At 47.2% G+C, this 22,040-nt stretch overlaps 1 protein-coding gene across 2 annotated transcripts in view; it reads right to left on the reverse strand.

The window, feature by feature from the left end:
• NRF1 (nuclear respiratory factor 1) overlaps window positions 1–22,040 on the reverse strand; it is a 60,792-nt gene that overhangs the window by 22,779 nt on the left and 15,973 nt on the right. For both annotated transcript variants that reach the window (XM_066550161.1, XM_066550162.1), the window contains 8 exons: window positions 21,507–21,621; window positions 19,357–19,483; window positions 18,239–18,379; window positions 10,168–10,326; window positions 9,307–9,501; window positions 6,427–6,528; window positions 2,807–2,964; window positions 661–785 (listed from right to left, as the gene is read on the reverse strand). In XM_066550161.1, coding sequence (XP_066406258.1) covers window positions 661–785; window positions 2,807–2,964; window positions 6,427–6,528; window positions 9,307–9,501; window positions 10,168–10,326; window positions 18,239–18,379; window positions 19,357–19,483; window positions 21,507–21,621 — 1,122 coding nt within the window. The remainder of the gene's footprint in view (window positions 1–660; window positions 786–2,806; window positions 2,965–6,426; window positions 6,529–9,306; window positions 9,502–10,167; window positions 10,327–18,238; window positions 18,380–19,356; window positions 19,484–21,506; window positions 21,622–22,040) is intronic.

The raw sequence follows: 22,040 nt of genomic DNA on the forward strand, positions 1-22,040 counted from the left end.
AAGGCAGTGGATGAGCCCCAACGAGGCACATTTTCATATTCCATTCATCTCTTGACTGGATTTTATAGATTTACAGTTTTATTTCTAATTTGAAGAGCTGCAAAAGTCACCAGACTTGGCAGAAGGCATAGAACAGGTGAGAAATGCTACAGAGAATATCTGGAATCAAGAGATCAAGAGACTGTGGGACTGTGGTAGGAAGATGGAAAATGAAGCACGAGGAAAACGACCTGAGGCTGACTTAGGAATAGCCACCAAGCACAGAAAAAAAGCCTTGAGAAGGGCAGAAAATAAGTAATAAAATGTTGGTTTAAGAGTTCTGGAGATGAGTTTATTATGGCACCAACTAAATGTGTTAATTGATCAAGGCTGGTCCTTCCTGTGCTGGGCACAGACACACATCACAGCTGAGTTCTCCCAAAAAACCTAAGGATGTAGAGCCAGCTGGCAAAGGAGGGAAAGATCAGCACCATGGGAGCAAAGGAGTTAATGCTCCCATTCCACACTGAGATTAAAACTCACAACTGGTCAGTGACCCCCTGAGTGAGGGAGGAGCATTTTACCACCCAAACTGTGCCATATCAGTAAAAAGAGAGGAAAATGCTGTTTTTAAGAGTCTAAACAAAAAAAGCCTCAACAAACCCTTTGCAGAGGCCTTACCATTGGCATCCTGGACTCCTGTGAGCGCTCCCACTGCTGCTGCAGTTTCCCCAGACAGGACAATCTGACCCCCTCCCTGAAGGGTGGCCTCGGCCAGCGTGGCTACGGCGTGGGCAGCGGCTTCACTGCAGAGGGAGACAGGGGTTAGGAACAGCAGAGAAACAAATAAAATAAAATAAAACTCCATTTAACCAGCAAACACACACCAGGGGAGCAGCCCAGAGCAGAGGGATTCCTATCTGGCCCGGGGGAAGTGATGCACAGCAGGAAATCAGCACTGCAGGAGGAAGGGATGGGAAGAAGCTGCCTCTGGTGGATTTTTTCAGGTCTCTTAGAACAGCTCTGTGTTCTCCCTTTCTCCTGGGACTTGGATAAAACTTTGGGACAATTCCATGTGGCTCCTTCCTGCCCCTGCATTCAGGTATCAGACTTTGGCACTGGCACATCCTGGGGCTCTGCAGATTTCAGAGCTCTCCCTGGTTCTGCCCCTTCACCTTGCCCTGCTGCCATGACCAGCATCACCAGCTCTGGCTTCAGCTCCTCCCCAGCCAAGTGGCTCAATAATTCTTTTTAATAATTCTTTTTAATGTGGCATGGATCATTCCTGGGGCTTGATCACTCTTTTCTGTTTGAGTGGTGAGTGCTTCCCACACTGTCCAAGGTGTGAATGCACCATCAGTTATTCCTAAGCCTGGCTTGCCCTTAATGCCTTTCCTGGTATTTCCTAATATTCAACTTATTTTGACAATATCTGCTCAGCAGTAGTAAAACATTCCTAAAGTCAAATTTCCTACCAACTCCCACCTGAATTAAGCAAAAAAAAAGTAGGGATTGCCTTTAGCTTCCCCATGGATGCTCTCCCTCTGCTCATTCTCTGCTCGACCAATTGACTCAAATATTTTCCAACTCTTTTCCCATATTTTTCCTTTTCTTCCCTCATTTCCTGCTTAGATGCCAAACACTTGCCTACTGCATCCACTCAGGGTGGATTTTCAGTTCTCAACAGCCCCTCTGTGTCTCAGAGCAGCTCTTAAACACTCGTAGAGAACCAGAATATTTTCTTGCCTGGCTTCCCTCCTCCCCTTGGCACATCCCTCTCCTTCAGGAGCTCAGGGAAGGCATTTTCCCTGCAGGAAGGCCCAGGGCAGCTCAGCAAACCTGGCATCAGGTGTAAGCCCATGCCCAGCCTTCCCACTTCTTAAAAATATATCCATGTAGGTAAATCTGGAATCCTGGAAATGTGCAGGATAAAATCCTGCAAGTTTGATTTGGGGAGATGGGGCTTTTTCCTGTAACTCCAGTGTCCTGGAAAGATAATTTGGTTTTAAAAGGGAGTTTTACAGGGAAATATTAGTAAAAAAAAGCCAATTTGACCAAACTCATGTAGCAGACAAGAAATATCTGAAGGACCCAAATCTGCATCATAAAGAGCAGAAACAGTTCAAGGTGGGTTTGGGATTCAATCCCAACAGAGACTTGGGACCAAACCGGGATCCAAGTGATTCCTTCAGCAATTTCTGGATGGAACAAGGTCTTGGAGCTTTATTCCAGCTACCAGCAGTGTGGTCTGGTTCCCTGTTCCACCCCCTGACTGCTCAGCCAACAGCCTCTAACCAGGATCCTGGTTTGGATGAGGGAAATTCTTGTCCACACCTCAGCAGTGGGAAAGCTCCTTCGCTGCTGTGCTGTGATTTCTTATCCCTCAGGAATGGGATATGGGAAATGGGATAAATGGGAAATGGCCACGGCCATTTCCAGGTTTTAGGAAGAGCAGGATGAGTTTAAGCAGCTCAGCAGAGCTGGGCAAAGATATTTCATCCTGCTGGATGGACCTGTGGAGCTACACCTCAGATCTTGCTAACCTGAGTGCAGCCAAAAACCCTAATAACCACTGCAGCTCCTTCAGCTTCTACTCCAGAAATATTGGGGGAAAAAAAACCCCCAAAACCAGTGATCTATGGAGGAAATTCTGATTCTGACCAGAGCAGGAATGAGGAGCTGCCCTGCACACACCACCCGCCGCATGAATCCACCGAGGAAAAGCCTCTTTCAGGACTGAACAGGGTGAACTGTGCCGGAAGAGAAGGAAAAACCCAGGCAGGAGATGCCAGGCTGAGGTTGAGGCAGCTGTGCCCTCTCCAGGTACCTGTTGAGTGCCATGGTGACAGTGGCTCCCTGCTGCATCTCCTGCGACGCCGCCACCGCCGCCTCGGCTAACGATGCCACCGCCTGCGTGGCCTCCGAGGCCTGCGTCGTCTGGATGGTCATCTCCCCTCCCTGCAGCGTGGCCCAGTTCTGCTCCACCTGCAGGGAACACAGCACAGGCTGTGGGATCAGGAGAACCCCCTCCAGGGGTGGCTGATTCCCAAAAGGAAAATGGGTTGGTTTTCACAGAGTCCTGCAGTGTCCAGCTCTGAGAGCGGGGAAAGGGAGGGAGGCCGGGACCCGGCTGAGGATGGGCTGGGCACTGCAGCCCTGCATCAGCCATGAGGCTCACAGTGTGTAAAGATCCAGAAAGGTCCTCAAAAACCCAGAAATCACAGAACTCACAGAATGACCAGGTTGGGAGAGACCTTCAAGGCCATGGAGTCCAGCCCAGCCCCGGCACCCAGTGCCACATCCAGGCTGTCAAACACACCAGGGATGGGGACTGCACCACCTCCCCGGGCAGCCATTGCAGAACTTTATCCCCCTTGCTGGAAAAGCTTTTTCCTGCTCTCCAGCCTGAATTTCCCTTGGCACAGCTCGAGGCTGTGTGCTCTGGCTGTGTCAGTGCTGCTGGAGAAAGAGCCCAAGGGCAGCTGAGCACAGGCACCTTTCAGGAGCTGCAGAGAGCGATGGGGGCAGCCCTGAGTCTCCTTTGCTGCAGGCTGAGCACCCCCAGCTCCCTCAGGGGCTCCTCTCAGGCTTTGTGTTCCAAGCCCTTCCAAATCTCTCTTGTCCTGCCAAATCCTCAACAAAACAGGGCAGTGGTGTTGTTGTTGTACCTGGATCACTGCCTGCCAGCCTGGGCTGTTCGTTAATTAGCTGTGATTAATGGCCATCAATTAAAACACAAGTTCCACCTCACCATGAGGAAGAACTTCCTTCCTTCCTTCCATGGAGAGTGGCAGAGCTCTGGAACAGCTGCCCAGGGAAGCTGTGGAGTCTCTCTGTCTGGAGATATCCCAAAGCCACCTGGACGTGTCCCTGTGTCACCTGCTCTGGGTGACCCTGACTTGGACTGGATGATTCCCAAAGGTCCCTTCCAACCCCAGCTGCTCTGGAATTCTGTGTTTCTGCAGTGCTGGAGCCCCAGCACAGATCACATCCCTCAGGGAAATGAGCTGTGTTTTCCTCCCTGTTTCTATTTGCACTTTTGGGGACTGGTCCATGATCCCATGCAGGATTTATCTGGACAGCACCTGTGACCTCGGTTGGGATTGAGCCATATTGCTTAACAAAAGATTATGGTGTCTGGAAATGTTAATTTATCCCAGGTATTTAAAATTCCCTAACTCCAGACATTCCATAGATAATTTTCATATTACCTGAAGTTCACCCAGCTGTTCATTTTTCCCCGTATTTTCATGTGGAGCTTCACAGCTGGTGAGATAATGATTATATGGCCACAAAATGCACCAGGATGAGAATTCAAAACATACTTTGGACCAAAAAAGCAGAGGATCCGCTGACAAATCCTACTGGCTGCTTTGCAAGGTGGAGGGCTCCCTCCACCTCCCATCCCCATAAACATTTTAGGACACTCCCCAACTTCTAAGACACAAATAAAAATGCTGCAGGGGGTGATGAAAAAAACACCTCCATTTTTTGGGATGGAGATGGTTAAAAAAGCCATAAAAGCAGAAGTGATCTGAGGCTCAGGGTAAAATTTTGCACGAGGAGACTTTGCTGCCTTTGGGCAAAGGGTAATCCCAGCAAAGGATGGAGAGGGAGGGAGGGAAGGAGAACCTGAAATTGTGGGTGGGGAGATCCCAGAAATGCCCTGCAAAGGTGCCCAAAGAGTTTCAGGATGGGGATGGGGTAAGGAAGGAAGGAAAAGAAGATGGGACTGTCTCAATCAAGGTTGAGCTGCAGAGATTCTACAGCTGAGAGGGTGTAAAAGGACCTAAAACCCATCCAGATCCAGGACAGGGAGCCCCACTCAGCCTTACTGGTGCCTTTGAAAGATTCCCTGCAGCTCTCAGCAGATAAAACTGGCTCTGGAAAACCCCAGAGCAGCTGCAAAGTGCTTCAAGGTCACTCCAGGCTGTTCCAGTCGGGTCTGAGATGGGAACAGGGTTTGTGGCCAGCAAAGCTGTTCTGTGCTGCCACCTCTCGCCGTGACAGCCCAGCTGGGCACAGCACGGGACAGAAAGGGACACAAAGTGACACACAGCCTCTTTTAAAGGTGGGGTTTGAAGCCAAAAGGGCAAAAAAAAATCTCTATGATTTTAAGGGAATGGTTCTTGAACCCAGAGAAAGAATTCTATTTTTTAATGCATGATTTGATTTAAAAAAAAAGGGAAAAATAAATGTTTGCAGGTTTGAGCGTTCAGATTTAGGCATGGAAATGTCAAAAAACCCTAAATAAATAATCTATGGGAGGTATATATTAAAAAACCCCAAATTTCAGACCTAAGGCTTCCATGATGATTGTGGAATTATATACATATATATATATGTATAAAATATAATTTATATTATATTTATAATGTAATTTATATTTATAATTTCTATTTGTAATGTCTTTTATATTTTTTATACAGAAAGTGCTGAATTGTTATTTTGGCTCAGGAGTCTGCAAACACAATTTTTTATATATATATAAAATATTAGATATGTAATTATACACATAATATCATCTTTTATATAATTATATAAATATTATATTATATTATATTATATTATATTATATTATATTATATTATATTATATTATATTATATTATATTATATTATATTATATTATATTATATATAACTGTGTATAAGTGTATATATATAATTGTGTATATGTACAATTTTGGATCAGGACTCTGCAAACACATAAAAAATATAATATAATATAATATAATATAATATAATATAATATAATATAATATAATATAATATAATATAATATAATATAATATAATATAATATAATATAATATAATATATACAGTTATGTATAAAATATACTATAGAATTTATATATATAATATTTTATAATTTATACATTATATTATATATTATATCTATAATTGTGTTTTCAGAGTCCTGAGCTGAAATTATACATATAGACATTTATACATAATATTATATAATATATATTATATGTTATATATAATTATATATAAAATTTTAATATTTATATCTATATTATATATTTCATATATTATATATATAAAATTGCATTTGCAGAGTCCTGAGCAGAAATTATACATATACACAATTATATATATAATATTATATAATATATATTATATATAATTGTATATAATAGATATACCATTTTATTAAATATAAATATAAATATAAATATAAATATAAATATAAATATAAATATAAATATAAATATAAATATAAATATAAATATAAATATAAATATAAATATAAATATAAATATAGTGTTTGCAGAGTCCTGAGCCACAATAGCAACTCATCCCTTTCTGTATCCAACCCCAGCCTCCTGTTGTGTTGTGTGCCAACCCTTATCTGTCAGGCTGGTGTTTGCTGGTGTTTGCTGTGATCCCAGAGATGTTTCTGGAAGCTCAGGCAGGTGCCCCAGGAGGAGCAGGCTCTCACCTCTCCGTCAGCCACCGCAGAATAATTCACCTGTGCCACGGTGACTGTGGTGGGCAGCTCGGAGGCGTCGGCCAGCGTGGCCACCGTGGCCCCTGTGCCAACCTGTGGGGGAGAAAACAATGCAGCTGTTAGTGCAGGAAGTGCCCACAGCTCTAGGGCAAAAGGGTCTCGTGTGCTGTCAGATTAAAAAGAATAAAGGAATTTACTGTCAGGGGGGTGCAGGGAGGTTGGGGATGTCCCACCCCTGGAAGTGTCCAAGGCCAGGCTGGACAGGGCTTGGAGCAGCCTGGTGTCACAGACACATTTTATGAAAAATCCTTTCTTTAAGATTTTTTCTCCTGAGAAGCTGAGAGGCCTCAGGAACAAAATGTACCCAATGGTTATCTGCTGCTGTGGAATGCAACAGGTGCATCTGGGATTGGGCTTATGGGCTTGTTTCTAATTAATGGCCAACCACAGTCAGCTGCTTCAGACTATGTCTGAGACACAAGCTTTTGTATTAATTCTTTCCTTTTCTATTCTTAGCCAGCCTTCTGATGAAATCCTTTCTTCTATTCTTACAGTATAGTTTTAATATAATATATATCATAAAATAATAAATCAGCCTTCTGAAACATGGAGTCAGATCCCCATCTCTTCCCTCATCCTGGGACCCCTGTGAACACGGTCACAGCCTGGGATGGTGGAAGGTGTCCCTGCCCTTTGCAGTGACAGGATCTTTAAGGTCCATTCCAACTCCCTCAAATTCCATGATCCTCTGACTAATTGTAACTGCAGAGCTCACAGAAAACACAGAGCTGTCCCCAGGGGGGAGGAAATCCCAAACTGGAGCCACACTAACCCAACCAAGTCATTAATCCAGACTGGAACCAAGTTTTGCGCATTCCTTGTGCTGTCCCTGTGTCCATGAAGGCCCCAGCAGTCTCCCAGGCTCAGGAAGAGCAGCTGTGGGAGCATGGTGGAGTGAACTCCCTTCTCCCACCCACCCTGCACTGGCTCAGAATTCCCTGCACACCCTCCTTGCTGCCCAGTCCCTGGGTCTCATCTCCAGGCACCCTGGCAAACGTGAGCTCCTCCTCAGTACCCCTTTGGAAATGATCTTTTCCCCATTTAACAGCTGGGAAAGGACAAAGGCAGGGAGATGGGCAGCTTTGTCTCTGAGGAGAATTAAATATAAATGCCAGGAAGTCAATGGGATCTCAGGTATCCAGCACCTGAAAGAACACCAGTCAAAGGGAGATTGTATGGACAGGTGAGCAAAGAGAACCAGCCTGGCAAGTCTGCTGGGCCTTGGTGGGGAACAGAAAACTCTGACAGCCACTGAAAAGCTTCATTTGGGAAAAAAAACCCCTACTCATACACCCAGTTTTTATCTGCATGATGTCTGAGACTTCACTAAAAATGTCACGCTCAAGGACAAAGTGCTGGGCCTGGTTAGGAACCACCACCAGTGGTGGTGTGGAGGCACAGGGAAACTCAGATTCAAATCTCACTCCCACAAGGAGTTTGTGGGAAGTTTCAAGAGAAAACCTATTTTTTTTTTTACTTCCTGAGCAGCCAGAATCTGCCTTCCCACACAGGGAACACAGGAACAGCACTGAGCTAAGAACAGTGAGAGGAATCCTTATTCCATGAGGACAAATATGCATTTGGTGTTTGTAATAAATGTAATACACTTCAGGTGTCAGATGAAGACCTGGGGCACAGAAATACCTGATATATATATATATATATGTAAAATATATAATATGTATATTATATATAGAGATATATATAATAAGTATGTTCTATACATAGATATATATTTTATACATATAATATGCATATTATAGATAGATACATAGTTATATATATATATATATGAATATATATGTGTATATATATATATACATATTATATATATATAAAATACCTGAAATGTAGCTGATTTAACTACATTTCATACCATTAAAGGAAGGCAGTTCCACCACCTCTCCTCCCATTGTCACCACAGGTGCTGTGTGGTGGCACCAGGGACTGGGTTTGTTCTAAGTAGGTTCACTAAACTCAGGTCAAACCCCTGAATTTTTTTGACCACATCACAGAAATCCTTGCACTGGACACCAAGGGGTGGGAGTTGGGAAGAGAGAGGATGAGGATGGATCTTTGTTGTAGGGTAAGATGTGATGAAGACAAAATTCCTGAAGGACAGGTTTGGCTCCTGAGCTTCCTTAAACCACCTTGTGGTGTTGAAACCCAGGAAATTCCTCTGGCTGCCCTGGAGGGCCCGAGCCCCTGCCCAGAGGGCTCAGAGACCTTGACACAGAGCCCAGGACCCCTGTGCCTTTGATCTTGACCCATGGAAAAAAATGACCAACCTTATATGAGGATTTACAAGCCAAAAAAGTTTAAGTAGAATGATAGTGAATTTATCATAGGGTGGAAAATAGATTTTTGATGTTTTTAGAATGGGGGCTCAGGGTCCCAAGATGGAGGGATTTGGCCATGCCTTGTCCTTTCTCCTTCTTCTTGGCCTCCATCTTCTGGGTGATGTTGGCACTTTTGGACTGGTTTAGAGTAGAAGCTCAGTGTCTAACATAGGTGATAGGTATTGGGAAGTTATGGTAAATATTGTACACGTAGTTTTTAGTATAAAAAGATAACACTGCCTCTGAGGGCAGTCAGAGTGCCTCTGTCTGACCTGCTGGACAGAAAGAATTTTATAGATAAGAAATAAGAAACAACCTTGAGATCGAGAACTGCTGAGTTCTGACTCCTTTGAGCGCCAGGCTGGGAAAAGAGACTTTCTAACACATCTCGGGGTCACTGTGAGCAGTTAAAGCCCCAAGAGTGGTGGTTTAAATGGTGCTGGAGATGGAGAAGCCAGGGGGCTGCTCTCACCTGGATGAGGGACACGGTGCCGTCGGGGTTGCTGAAGGTTTGCACCACGGTCTGGGAGGGCACCAGGTGGGCGATGCTGTGCGTGGTCGTGGTCTGCGGCGTCTGCTGGTCCTCGAAGGCGTAGAGCAGGTCCTCGCGCCCATGCTGCTTGTAGCAGTTCTTGACGATGGTGCGCAGGGCCTGGGTCCAGGACACCTTCCAGCAGCAGGGACAGGGGACAGTCAGCCCAGGGAAGGGTTCTGAGCCAGCTCAGCGCTGGGGTTTGCACTGTGCCCTCACTGGGCTTTGTCGGGTGGTGTGCAAGGATTCACGAACAACCCCAATGTTTAATCTGCCTCTGCTCATCCCCTCCTTCCCCCAAGGAATCACCCTGAAGAGCCTCCTGATCCAGTGAAGATGTCCCTGCTCAGCGCAGGGGCTGGATGAGAACACCTTTAAAAGGGCCCTTGCAACCCAAACCATTCTGTGACTCCAAGCAGAAAACCACAGTGATTTGGGAAAGCACCAAAATGCTGCCACAGCACCATTTCCAACCTCCCCACCCAGCCAGCCCTGAACCAGCCTGCACAGGTCCTGCTGCCTCCCCACCACAATGGCTTCCTTTGATTATCTCTGTGACAGGCTGGTACAAACTTTACTTTTTCACCCAGTTGTCTCATTTTCCCTGGCTCCACCGCACATCCACAACTCCTTCCTTTAAGCACAGATCTCCCTGCTGCGGTGAACAGGCCAGCATCCCTTCCCTCCTGCAGGAAGCCACGGCACAGACCCTTTCTTCTGTCCCTCAAGGCAAAAACCACCCCCAAAAACCCAGCCTGCAGCCCCTGTGCTCCATTTGGAGGCAGACAGGGAGACACTCACCCGCTGCTTCTGCTCCTCCGTGCGGACGTCGCTGCGGACGTTGGCCCACGGGATGTCCTCGGGCCACCAGATGGGCTTGCAGCTCTCCTTGCCCCAGCCTGGCTTCCCACGACCCGTGGAATACTTCAGCATCTCGGGGATGAAGGCTCTCAGCTGTGCCTGGAACAAACAAAAGGTTGAGAGGTGTTCAGGAATTCACGTCTCGGGTGGTTTTGAGGGGCGTTGTGCAGAATTACTGGGTTCAACTTCCATCCTGTTGGAGCCATCAAATGGAAAGAGGCCTGAAAGCCCAAGGAAGGTGGACAATGTTTTGCCACCTTCTCCCAGAACTCAGCTTGGCAGCAGGTGGAAGGGAGGAGACAAAATTCAATCAGCAAATACAAAATTACAACACCAAGGCACAGCCATTGTATTGACACTTCACAACTCAAACACTACCAGGAAGAGAATGAGCCAACCTCAAATGGGGAAAAAAAAATCACAATAACCTATTAAAAACCCCATAATCAATGTCCCTACAGAGGCAGGAACTCAGGCATGAGCTGATGCATCATTTACAGGGGATGGAGCTTTGGTGACTGCTGAAATGTGGAAACCACAGTCTCACACTTCTCCAGCCCTGTCCTGCCAAAATAAATGAAAAACTCACACAGGGTTTTGTGACAAGATTGGTTTTGCACCAGGGACTCCTTGAAGCACCAGGAAAAGGCTGGTTCAGCTGCAGAGCAGAGCAGGAAGGGGAGAGCTCTCCTTATATCACAGGAAACCACATTTAGTTTAAAACCTGCAATGAGGAGCACCTCCCTGCATCACTTCAGAGCTTTTAGAGTAAAATATTTCATAGAATCATGGAGTCATTTCAGTTGGAAAAGATCTTTAAGTTCCCCAGCACTGCCAAGGCCACCACTGACCATGTCCCCAAGTGCCACATCCACAGGCACTTGGGCTTTGAAAGGGCCACATCCAAAGGGCTTTGAAACCCCTCCAGGAATGGGGACTCCACCCCTGCCCTGGGCAGCTGTCCCAGCACCTGACCACTGTTCCAGGAAGGAATTTTCCCTGAAATCCCCATCCTGCCCCTCCCCTGGCCCAGCCTGAGGCCGTTCCCTCTGCTCCTGTCCCTGTTCCCTGGAGCACAGCCCGACCCCCCCGGCTGTGCCCTCCTGGCAGGGACTTGTGCAGAGCCACCAGGGCCCCCTGAGCCTCCTTTGCTCCAGGCTCAGCCCCTGCCCAGCTCCCTCAGAAGTTCTCCAGACCCTTCTCCCTGTGCTCCAGCTCTGGTCCCCTCTCTGGACACAGTCTAGATGTTGCATCCATGGGCTCCAAGCTGTCCAACTGTCCATGAACTCATTTCCAGCTGCCTTTTCCACCTTCCTCATGGAATATGCCCGAAAGCACCTTTTTCCCAGCCTGTCCATGATCCACCTTCCACTGCAGGGCCACCCACCCTGACATGCTCCAGGTTCCCTGGATGGAGCCTGGTGAAGGGAGAAGAAATAATTCCTCCAGAGAGCAGTTTCTTTAAAATTACATTGTTCATAGCCCAGGAGAGAAAAGAACTTGCTCTTCAGAAACTCTGCAATAAACAGGGCTGAGTGAGCAGGGCTGGGGGAAGGAGGGAAAGCCAGAATGGAGCTGGAAAAGGCAGGGACTTCACTCCCAAGGAGTAATATTTAGCAGCAACTCTGCCCAATAATTTATTCAAATAAACCTGATAGCAGCAGGGTTTTTTGGAGGTGCTGTTGATTTTTGGGTTGGTTTTATTTTTTTTTTTTTTTTGTAAGGTTGGAATTGAAGTGTTAGAGATGGTGTTTTGTGTTTAGGTTTAGATGATTGTTATTTTTAAATTTATATTATATATATAAATAAATTTTATATATATAAATAATATATAAAATTATATACCTATTTATATATAATATATAATATATATATTATGTATAATGTATATAAATGTATATTATATATACAAATAAATTATATATATAAAAATAATATATAAAATTATATAAGTAATTCTGTAAATTAAATCATTAAGGAATAATTTATAAATATTAAAATAAATTAATTAAATAGGTCATAAATATTAACTATTTATAAATTTATATAATATAAGAAATTATATATCTATAATATGTATTTTTTATATTTATAGTATTCTATTAATAAATTACAAAATGGTTAACTTTTTTTGTACAAGGTTTTTTAAGGTTAAACTATTTAATTAAGAAATTGTACTTAAATTATTTTTATTTTTAACTTAATTAATTATTTGAACTTTGTAATGTGGATTTTTTTTGTTTAGTTATAAAATACTATTTAAACTTATGAAGAACAAGGAAGAAGGATTAGTTTTTCTTTTAAAATTTCTATTTTGTTTTATATATATTATATATATTATATTTTAAATAATATATATGATATATATAAATATAAATATATATAATATAAATATATATATTGTATTTTAAAGAATATATATATTATATTTTAAAATTCTAAACTTTAAGTTCTTTACTTTGTGATATTTAATTAACTACACACTTGCAGTTTTAGTGTTATTAACAATTCTGGTTTATGGCTTTAGGTTAAATGTAGGATTCTTTTGGGGGTTGGAGTTTTTTAGTACAGAAAGTTTAGAATTTTCAGCATTTAGGACTGCTGCAAAACCAGTTAAAAGCTGCTTTCCTGCCCTGCCATCAGCAGAGCTCCTTGTTTCCAGCTGCATCAATTACTGCTCCATGGCAGGGCAGGGCTCAAGGTACTTGTTAAGGAGGGTTTGTCTTTAATCCACGGGGAGACAATCAGCAGCTCTGTCAGGAGAGAGGACTTGGCTAATTAGTGCCCTAACGAGGCCAGGCTCTGCCACAGGTAATGTCCCCCACACCCCTGGGGCACAGGGGGGACATTCACCTGCAGGAGCCACGGTTCTGCTGGCACCATCCAGGAAAGACCCAAAAATCAAACCTCTGCTGAAAAACCCTCAGTTTGTGCTCTTGGAAAGGGCTCAGGTAACCCCCAGGATGGAGGATTTGGGAGAAACTGTGAGAAATGTTTCTTTGCCACCCTTCACACAGGCTCAGTGTTTTCACCTTTAACGTTAAATTCAAGAATTAATGGTACTGAGCTATCCCATTCCCAAATGCAACAGCCCAAAGCACAGCCAGCTGTATTCCAATGGCTCTCCAGAGCTGGAAACACCAAGGAAAATGGTTTTGAGAACAGAGCAAAACCTGTGGCTGGAATTTTCTACACATCCCCACAGCCCAGCCTCGGGATCTACGGGAAAAGCAAAGTCGAGGCCATGCAGGACCTCGGCTGCACCTGGAAGTGAGAGAGGGAAAAACAGGAACTGCACCAAAGCTGGAAGGGAGCACTCAGCCCTGAATCCATCCCTGCTGCACTGCCCATGGCTGGAAGGGAACACTCAGCCCTGAATCCATCCCTGTGCAATGCCCAGGGCTGGAAGGGAGCACTCAGCCCTGAATCCATCCCTGCTGCACCTCCCAGAGCTGGAAGGGAACACTCAGCCTTGAATCCATCCCTGCTGCACTGCCCAGGGCTGGCAGGGAACACTCAGCCCTGAATCCATCCCTGTGCACTGCCCATGGCTGGAAGGGAACACTCAGCCCTGAATCCATCCCTGCTGCACTGCCCAGGGCTGGAAGGGAACACTCAGCCCTGAATCCATCCCTGCTGCACTGCCCAGGGCTGGCAGGGAACACTCAGCCCTGAATCCATCCCTGCTGCACCTCCCCGAGCTGGCAGGGAACACTCAGCCCTGAATCCATCCCTGCTGCACCTCCCAGAGCTGGAAGGGAACACTCAGCCCTGAATCCATCCCTGCTGCACTGCCCAGAGCTGGAAGGGAGCACTCAGCCCTGAATCCATCCCTGTGCAATGCCCAGAGCTGGCAGGGAACACTCAGCCCTGAATCCATCCCTGCTGCAATGCCCAGGGCTGGAAGGGAACACTCAGCCCTGAATCCATCCCTGCTGCACTGCCCATGGCTGGAAGGGAACACTCAGCCCTGAATCCATCCCTGTGCAATGCCCAGAGCTGGCAGGGAACACTCAGCCCTGAATCCATCCCTGCTGAACTGCCCAGAGCTGGAAGGGAGCACTCAGCCCTGAATCCATCCCTGTGCAATGCCCAGAGCTGGCAGGGAACACTCAGCCCTGAATCCATCCCTGCTGCACTGCCCAGGGCTGGCAGGGAACACTCAGCCCTGAATCCATCCCTGTGCAATGCCCAGAGCTGGAAGGGAACACTCAGCCCTGAATCCATCCCTGCTGCACCTCCCAGAGCTAGAAGGGAACACTCAGCCCTGAATCCATCCCTGCTGCACCTCCCAGAGCTGGAAGGGAACACTCAGCCCTGAATCCATCCCTGTGCAATGCCCAGAGCTGGCAGGGAACACTCAGCCCTGAATCCATCCCTGCTGCAATGCCCAGGGCTGGAAGGGAACACTCAGCCTTGAATCCATCCCTGCTGCACCTCCCAGAGCTGGCAGGGAACACTCAGCCCTGAATCCATCCCTGCTGCACCTCCCAGAGCTGGCAGGGAACACTCAGCCCTGAATCCATCCCTGCTGCACCTCCCAGAGCTGGAAGGGAACACTCAGCCCTGAATCCATCCCTGCTGCAATGCCCAGGGCTGGAAGGGAACACTCAGCCCTGAATCCATCCCTGTGCACTGCCCATGGCTGGAAGGGAACACTCAGCCCTGAATCCATCCCTGCTGCACTGCCCAGAGCTGGCAGGGAACACTCAGCCTTGAATCCATCCCTGCTGCAATGCCCAGAGCTGGAAGGGAACACTCAGCCCTGAATCCATCCCTGTGCAATGCCCAGAGCTGGAAGGGAGCACTCAGCCCTGAATCCATCCCTGCTGAACTGCCCAGAGCTGGAAGGGAACACTCAGTCCTGAATCCATCCCTGTGCAATGCCCAGGGCTGGCAGGGACACTCAGCCCTGAATCCATCCCTGCTGCACTGCCCATGGCTGGAAGGGAACACTCAGTCCTGAATCCATCCCTGCTGCAATGCCCAGAGCTGGGAGACCATAAAACCACCCAGGCTATGGCTCAGCTGCATGGGAGCTGATTCCAGCAAGGATTCTCCCCCTGCCATGTGCCCTGGATGCTCCAGCTGGGAGAGCAGGAATGCAGCTCTCAGGATGTGAACAGGCACCATGATGATCCTTGAAAAACTTTATAAAGTTTTTTTATGGCTTGTAGGTGCCGGAAAAGCTTTTACTGGCTCCTACAAGCAGGTTATAAATCACAGGGGCTTAGAAAAAATCAGCTTAAAGGACAAATCACGTGTTCATAAAACAGTGAGAGCTGACTGGAGCACTGAGCTCAGCTTGGTTAAGCTCAGATTACCCAATTTTACTCCTCAATCACATCAACGAGCAGCTGAGAACAAGTTGAGGGGCAAACTCAGCTGTCACCAAAGTCCAGAAAGCACCAAGATCCCCCTCTGTGAAGGCTGAAAATCCCCCTAAAACACAGGTTTTCCTGCCCAGCCCAGGTGGGTGATACTCTCCATTCTCAAGGCTGGAGAAACATCTTTGCCCAGGGAAATAAAGGCTTTATTTCCCTCCAGACCACTGGGGAAGCAGAGCAATTAAAAGGAGAATTATTTTCACCTCCTCACTGATGACACCTCTACACCTGCCTGCTGGCACCTGCTGAAAGCAGAGGCCTCATTTTTCCAGTCCCTGCCATCCTAATTACATTTATATTTATTTTAGTTCCAGTTTTCCATAGGGTTTTGTGCAACTTAGCTGCAAAAAAAAAAAAAAGGAGAAAAAAAAAAGCTGATTTTTTACTAGAAAATACAAATAATTATACTGGAAGCTCTGGGAATCAAGATTCCCACAATAAATGATGGCACCTCTGTGCCCAGCTCAGGAGAAACCTTTCTGCAGAGCTCTTCTGAGCTACCTCACAGTGCTGGAACAATGAGGGCCATTCCTAAAAAAATCCTTGGTTTTTTACCATAGAGCAGCAGGAGGGGATTTGAAAGAAGAGGTTCTACATCAGCACTTTGGGCTGGCTGAGCAAAGGCCCTGCAGGACCAGGAGGAGAAAAACATTTCCATGGGGAACTGCTCCTGGTACACAGCAAAAGCTGCCAGGAGCAGCTCCTGCAGTGCCACCTTTCACAGGAGTTTAAAAATCCAAGAAATCATTTTTGTCTTCTTTGTCAGGGATTGGGGAAATTATCTGTACCAGACAAAGCACAGTAAGCTCAATATAATTTTATTATGAGTGTGAGCTTGTCTGATTGCACTAAGAAATGGAAATGGTGCTTTGAGCAGGGTGTGACCTCTGCAGAGCACAGAAAAATCTGCACATCTTTGCCCTGCTCTGACCTCTTTGTGTGCTGCCCTTTCCATCTTGCTACTCCCTCAGGAAAAAAAAAAAATTGCTTTTCAGCAAAATTTTAATTAATTTTAATTTAAATTTTAATTTAATTTTTCATTTAAAACTTGTTGTGGTGCCTCAGACTGGGTGTAGCCAGAGCCTCCTGCAGGCCACACGTGCCTGAATTCAGGTCCTGCATCCCTGGGAAGGAGATTTCCTTCCAGGTGAAGCTTCCCTGGGGAGTCCCCTGCACTTTCTTCCAGCAGTGAGGTCAGGCTGGACCTGGAGAGAAAGGGAATTTCCCACATGCCCAGAGCACACAATTCCCTGTCTCCAACAAAAATATCCCATCAGGGTCTGATCTGGGCTTAAACTCCCCTCTGCTCCAAGCTACAGCAAGAAATGGAGGAGGGAATGAATTACAGGACACAGAAAAGTGTCCATGAGAGACCTGCCCAACCTCAGTGCCTAAAGATTGTGGCAAAGAATGGAACAAACAGGGAACAGGGACATTTTCCCTGTTCCCACCTTCTGAGGTGCCAAAACCAGCTCCAAAGGGAATGCTCCCAACAGCCTGAGCTCTCCCCACCAGTTTTTTTCCCAGAGAAAACCAGCACCACTAACAAAGCTCCAACAAAAAAATCTCACTCAGGGTCTGAGCTGGGGTTGAACCTTTGGCAAATTCCCCTCTGCTCCAATCCACAGCAAGAAACAGAGGAGGGAATGAACTACAGGACACAGAAAGGTGTCCATGAGCGACCATCCCAGTCTTGGTGCCTAAAGACTGTGGCAAAGAATGGAACATTTTCCCTGTTCCCACCTTCTGAGGTGCCAAAACCAGTTCCAAAGGGAATGCTCCCAGCAGCCTGAGCTCTCCTCACCAGCAGTTTTTTTTCCCAGAGAAAATCAGCACCACTAACAAAGCTCCAACAAAAAAATCTCCCACTCAGGGTCTGAGCTGGGGTTGAGCAGCAAATTCCCCCTCTGCTCCAATCCACAGCAAGAAACAGAGGAGGGAATGAGCTACAGGACACAGAAAGGTGTCCCTGAGTGACCTTCCCAACTTTGACACCTAAGATTGTGGCAAAGAATGGAACACACATTTTCCCTGTTCTCACTTTCTGAGGTACCAAAACCAGCTCCAAAGGGAATGCTCCCAACAGCCTGAGCTCTTCCCACCATTTTTTTTTCACAGAGAAAATCAGCACCACTAACAAAGCTCCAACAAAAAAATCTCACTCAGGGTCTGAGCTGGGGTTGAGCAGCAAATTCCCCCTCTGCTCCAATCCACAGCAAGAAATGGAAGAGAGAATGAACTACAGGACACAGAAAGGTGTCCATGAGAGACCTGCCCAACCTCAGTGCCAAAAGATTGTGGCAAAGAATGGAACAAACAGGGAAATTTTCTCTGTTCCCATTATCTGAGGTGCCAAAACCAGCTCCAAAGGGAATGCTCCCAGCAGCCTGAGCTCTCCTCAGCAGCAGGTTTTTTTTCACAGAGCAAATCAGCACCACTAACAAAGCTCCACCTCCAAGCACAACCGGAGCTGTTACAGCCCCAGGGGAATGAAGAGATCAGAGCCATCCCCTGGAGAGGCAGCCACACAAAACAACAGGATGTGACTGCAGGATGCCCAACATCCCTCTGCTCCCCTGCCTGTGCCAGGGCTGGCTGCTCACCGGGGTCACCTGTGCACTCACCTGGGTCATTTTGTCCACGGAGACGGGGATGCCATCGATGGTGAGGGGTGGCAGCTCCGAGTTGACCTCCTGGGGGGCCGGGGCGTGCTCGGCCAGCGCCGACTCCAGGTCCTCCAGGATGGTGCTCTTGTACTTGCGGACCTGTGGGGAGTTGTTAGGCTCAGGTAAACACGGTGAGCAGCACCAGGAGAGGAGCAGGGTGCAGGCCCAGCCACCTTCCCCAAGGTGCTGCAGAGCAGGAGGAGCAAACAGTGGCACAGCTGGCAGGAAGCAGCCAGCAGCCCCCCGAGACTCAGCCCTGCTGATGAAACTTGCAGTAACACTGGCAAGGGAAGAATTTGTGGGATGAAAGGAAAAGTTCTCAAAGTAGAACTTGTCCTGGGCAGGGTCTGCAATAAGGTGCAGACAGCAGAGCTGAGTTTAAACATGTCATTTTTTAGGGTTTAGTCTGGACAAGAGGAGGCTCAGAGGGGACCCTGTGGCTCTGCACAAGTCCCTGCCAGGAGGGGACAAGTTGGGCTGTGCTGCAGGGAACAGGGACAGGAGCAGAGGGAACGGCCTCAGGCTGGGCCAGGGCAGCCTCAGGGTGGACATCAGCAGGAATTTCCCCATGGAAAGGGGCTCAGGCCTTGGCAGGGGCTGCCCAGGGAGCTTTGGAGCTCCCATCCCTGGAGGTGTCCAAGGAATTCCTGGATGTGGCACTCAGAGCTCTGGGCTGGGGACAAAGTGGGGTTCTGACACCTTGGACTCAATGATCCTGGAGGTCTTTTCCAACCTCAGGGGTTCTGGGATTCTGTGATCATGACCTGTTCCCTCTGATTTTTAATCCATGCTATTCCCCCTGGTGAGATGTGCCAGGCAGCCATTCTTGCAGAGAAGAGAGGACCTCAGTGCTGCCCTCATGTCAGGGAGTCAGAGGAAAATTAAGGCTGGAAAAGATCTCTGAAATCACTGACTCAACAGGTCCAGCACTGTATTCCATAAAACCTAATCTCTGGTTTCCAGGGTTTTTAACATGACCTTCAGATCCCTACCAGGCTTCCAAGGCTGCCCTGAACAGAACAAAACCTGCAGAGAAGGTGAGGAATTTCCTTCCTCACTTTCCTAGGGACACCTACCACGTTCTCCAGGGGTGCAGCACCGAACACTTTGAAGACAGGGTTGGGTTTGGAGGGTGAGATGCACAGCACGATGGCCTGCTGCCCCACTCTGGTGGTGTACTCATCCAGCGTGGCCCGCAGCTTCCTGAAACACAGCAGAAACTGGCAATGGGCACCAGCTGAAAGCACAAACACCACCCCTCTGGCTGCCAGCTCCCCTGCACCAAGCAGGTGAGAAACAGAGCCCCAGCTGCTCAGCCTGGCCACATATGGAGTTTATTCCTCTGTTCCACAGGCCTGCTGTGCTCCCTGCAGTCACCCAGCAGCTCAAATGTCAATTATTCTCCCCTCTCTCCTTTTCTCATTGATGTAAAAAGAGAAATCACCAGAGCAGCAAAGCTGGGGCAGCGAGAGTCTGCACTTTCACTCTGCCTCAGCAACACAAAACTTGTGTTTTGTTGAAGCACCTGAATGATTCATCAAGAGGCCTGCAGACAGAGGTTGTTTTACATCCAGATCACAGGAGTGCAATTCTCCAGCACCAAAGTCCTGCTCAAACCAGATCTGGAGGAATTCAAGCTACAGGATAAGCAAGAACTGGAAATATTGCAACAGCTCAGCACAGGAAACCCAGGTGTCCCAACACCTGCCCCATCAGCAACTCCCTTCGGAATTAAAACGTTCCGCTGGATATTTTCTGCCTCTTGTTCCCTTTTAAGCAGTGCAAGAGCCAGAAATGGTGGCAGAAACTCCAAAAGCAAGAGAGAAGTAGTATTTTCCCCAGAAAACCCGAGCAGTCCATGAGGTGACAGCTCAGCCCTGTCCTGGTCATTTCAGAACCTGAGGCTGCCCAAAAGCACCACCAGCCACACACAGATTCCACTGTCAGGGGTTTGGAATTACCACTTGATTCCCAGTGGGTGAAAATCAAGCACAAACATGTGTTCAACTGGTCAGAGTGGGGAAAAAAAATGATGTTTTGTCATTATCTTAATGTAGCAAAATGAAGTAGTTGCGTGAAAGGAGAAGAAATAATTCCTTCACCGAGCAGTTTCTTTAAAAATATATTGTTCATATTTAAGGGAGAAAAAGATTTGTTCTTCAGAAACACTGCAATAAACACAGAAACTGCAATAAACACAGAAACTGCAATAGACACAGAAACTGCAATAAACAGGGCTGAGTTGGGGGAAGGAGGGAAAACCAGAATGGAGCTGTAAAAGGCAGGGAGTTCACTCCCAAGGATTATTATTTAGCAGCAACTCTGCCCAACAATTAAACCTTAACTGTCCAGTGAGATCCCAAACAGCATAAAAAGCAGGAACTGCTTTGTTGCAAAAGGCAGGGAACAGTAGCAGCCGATGTTCACAAATGTTTCCAGAGCACGGAACCTGGGTGGAGTCTCCAGGGCTGCGCAGTGCCCTCAGCTCCGCTGTGGCTCGGGGGCCATCAGGTGGCAAAGAGCCTCAGAGCACCTGGAATGCAGCACCTGCAGGGCTGTGGAGCTCTGCTGTCTCCACTGGAAGTTTCTAAAGCCAAAAAAAAGTGTTTCAACTCAGGCAGGAATCTCCCCTGGGTTACTCTTCCTAAAATTGTGCTCTAAACCCTGCAGTCTTCACCGTGGGGTTTAGAGCACAATTTTAGGAAGAATAATCCGGGGGAGATACCTGCCTGAGATTCCTTTGCCAGTCTTCACAATGGCAAAGGAAATTTGGATATATACACATGCTGAATTCATCCCCAGAATGGTTTAATCAAGCACAAAAGACTTTTTTTGTGAGGCAGATAAATCCTTTGCAGAGCTGGGATATGGAAGGAGCTTCAATTTCTGCTAAAGCCACTATGGGTATCTTGGAATATCACTGTGACAGATAACTGGGGTTAAAACACAACAATGGATCCACCAGAGTGTCAGTCCTGGTGAGCACAGAATCAGAGATGAGCAGAGCTGCAATTTAACCCTTTAATGCCAACTAAAACCCTGATTTACCCCTGACATGTAAATGGACCAAACTTAAATATAACTTATAACTTCCTGGCTTCCAGAAAGACACTCCCAAAAAAAAACCCCCGAGCTGGGTGACTCCTGGACAGCACTCGGTGTGACCACAGAGGCCACCAGAGCTGGCTGGAGGACACGGAGGTGGCAGGGCCAGGTGGGTGCTCACCTGAGCAGTCGTGTCTGCTGCCTCTTGCGGATGGAGGGGTTGGACTCAAACACGTGCGGCCGCTTCCGCTTCTTCCCTGTTGCCACAGCAGCGGCTGCTGCCATCCCCACAGGGCCTGCAAAGCACAGCACAGAGGGTCAGTCAGCTCCAGCAGCTCGGGAGGGACACTGGCACTGTGCCCCCCAGCCAGGGAGGGGTGCCCAGGGTGTCCCCAGCAGAGCCAAGGGACACCAATCCCTCCCTGAGCTCTGCTCTGCAGCGCTGCGCTGAAAGCTCCATCCCCCAGGCTGCCAAATCCCAGCTCAGTCCTGGGTGAAAGTCACATTTTTCAGCCTAAAGTTTTCCTCACACTCACAGAGCTCTGTGTTTTTATCTTGAAAAACTCCCAAGTTTTGAATGACTGAGGAGATCCTGGTGGCTGGGAAGAGGAAACCAGGTACAGCTCCACAAATCCTGCTTGGACACCTCAACTACAGCATCAGGAGTCTGAGCCTTTCCTGAGGGATTAAGGACCTGTTCTAGTGGGAAAGAAAT

The sequence above is a fragment of the Molothrus aeneus genome, chromosome 5, assembly GCF_037042795.1.
Source record: "Molothrus aeneus isolate 106 chromosome 5, BPBGC_Maene_1.0, whole genome shotgun sequence".
Taxonomy (NCBI): Eukaryota; Metazoa; Chordata; class Aves; order Passeriformes; family Icteridae; genus Molothrus; species Molothrus aeneus.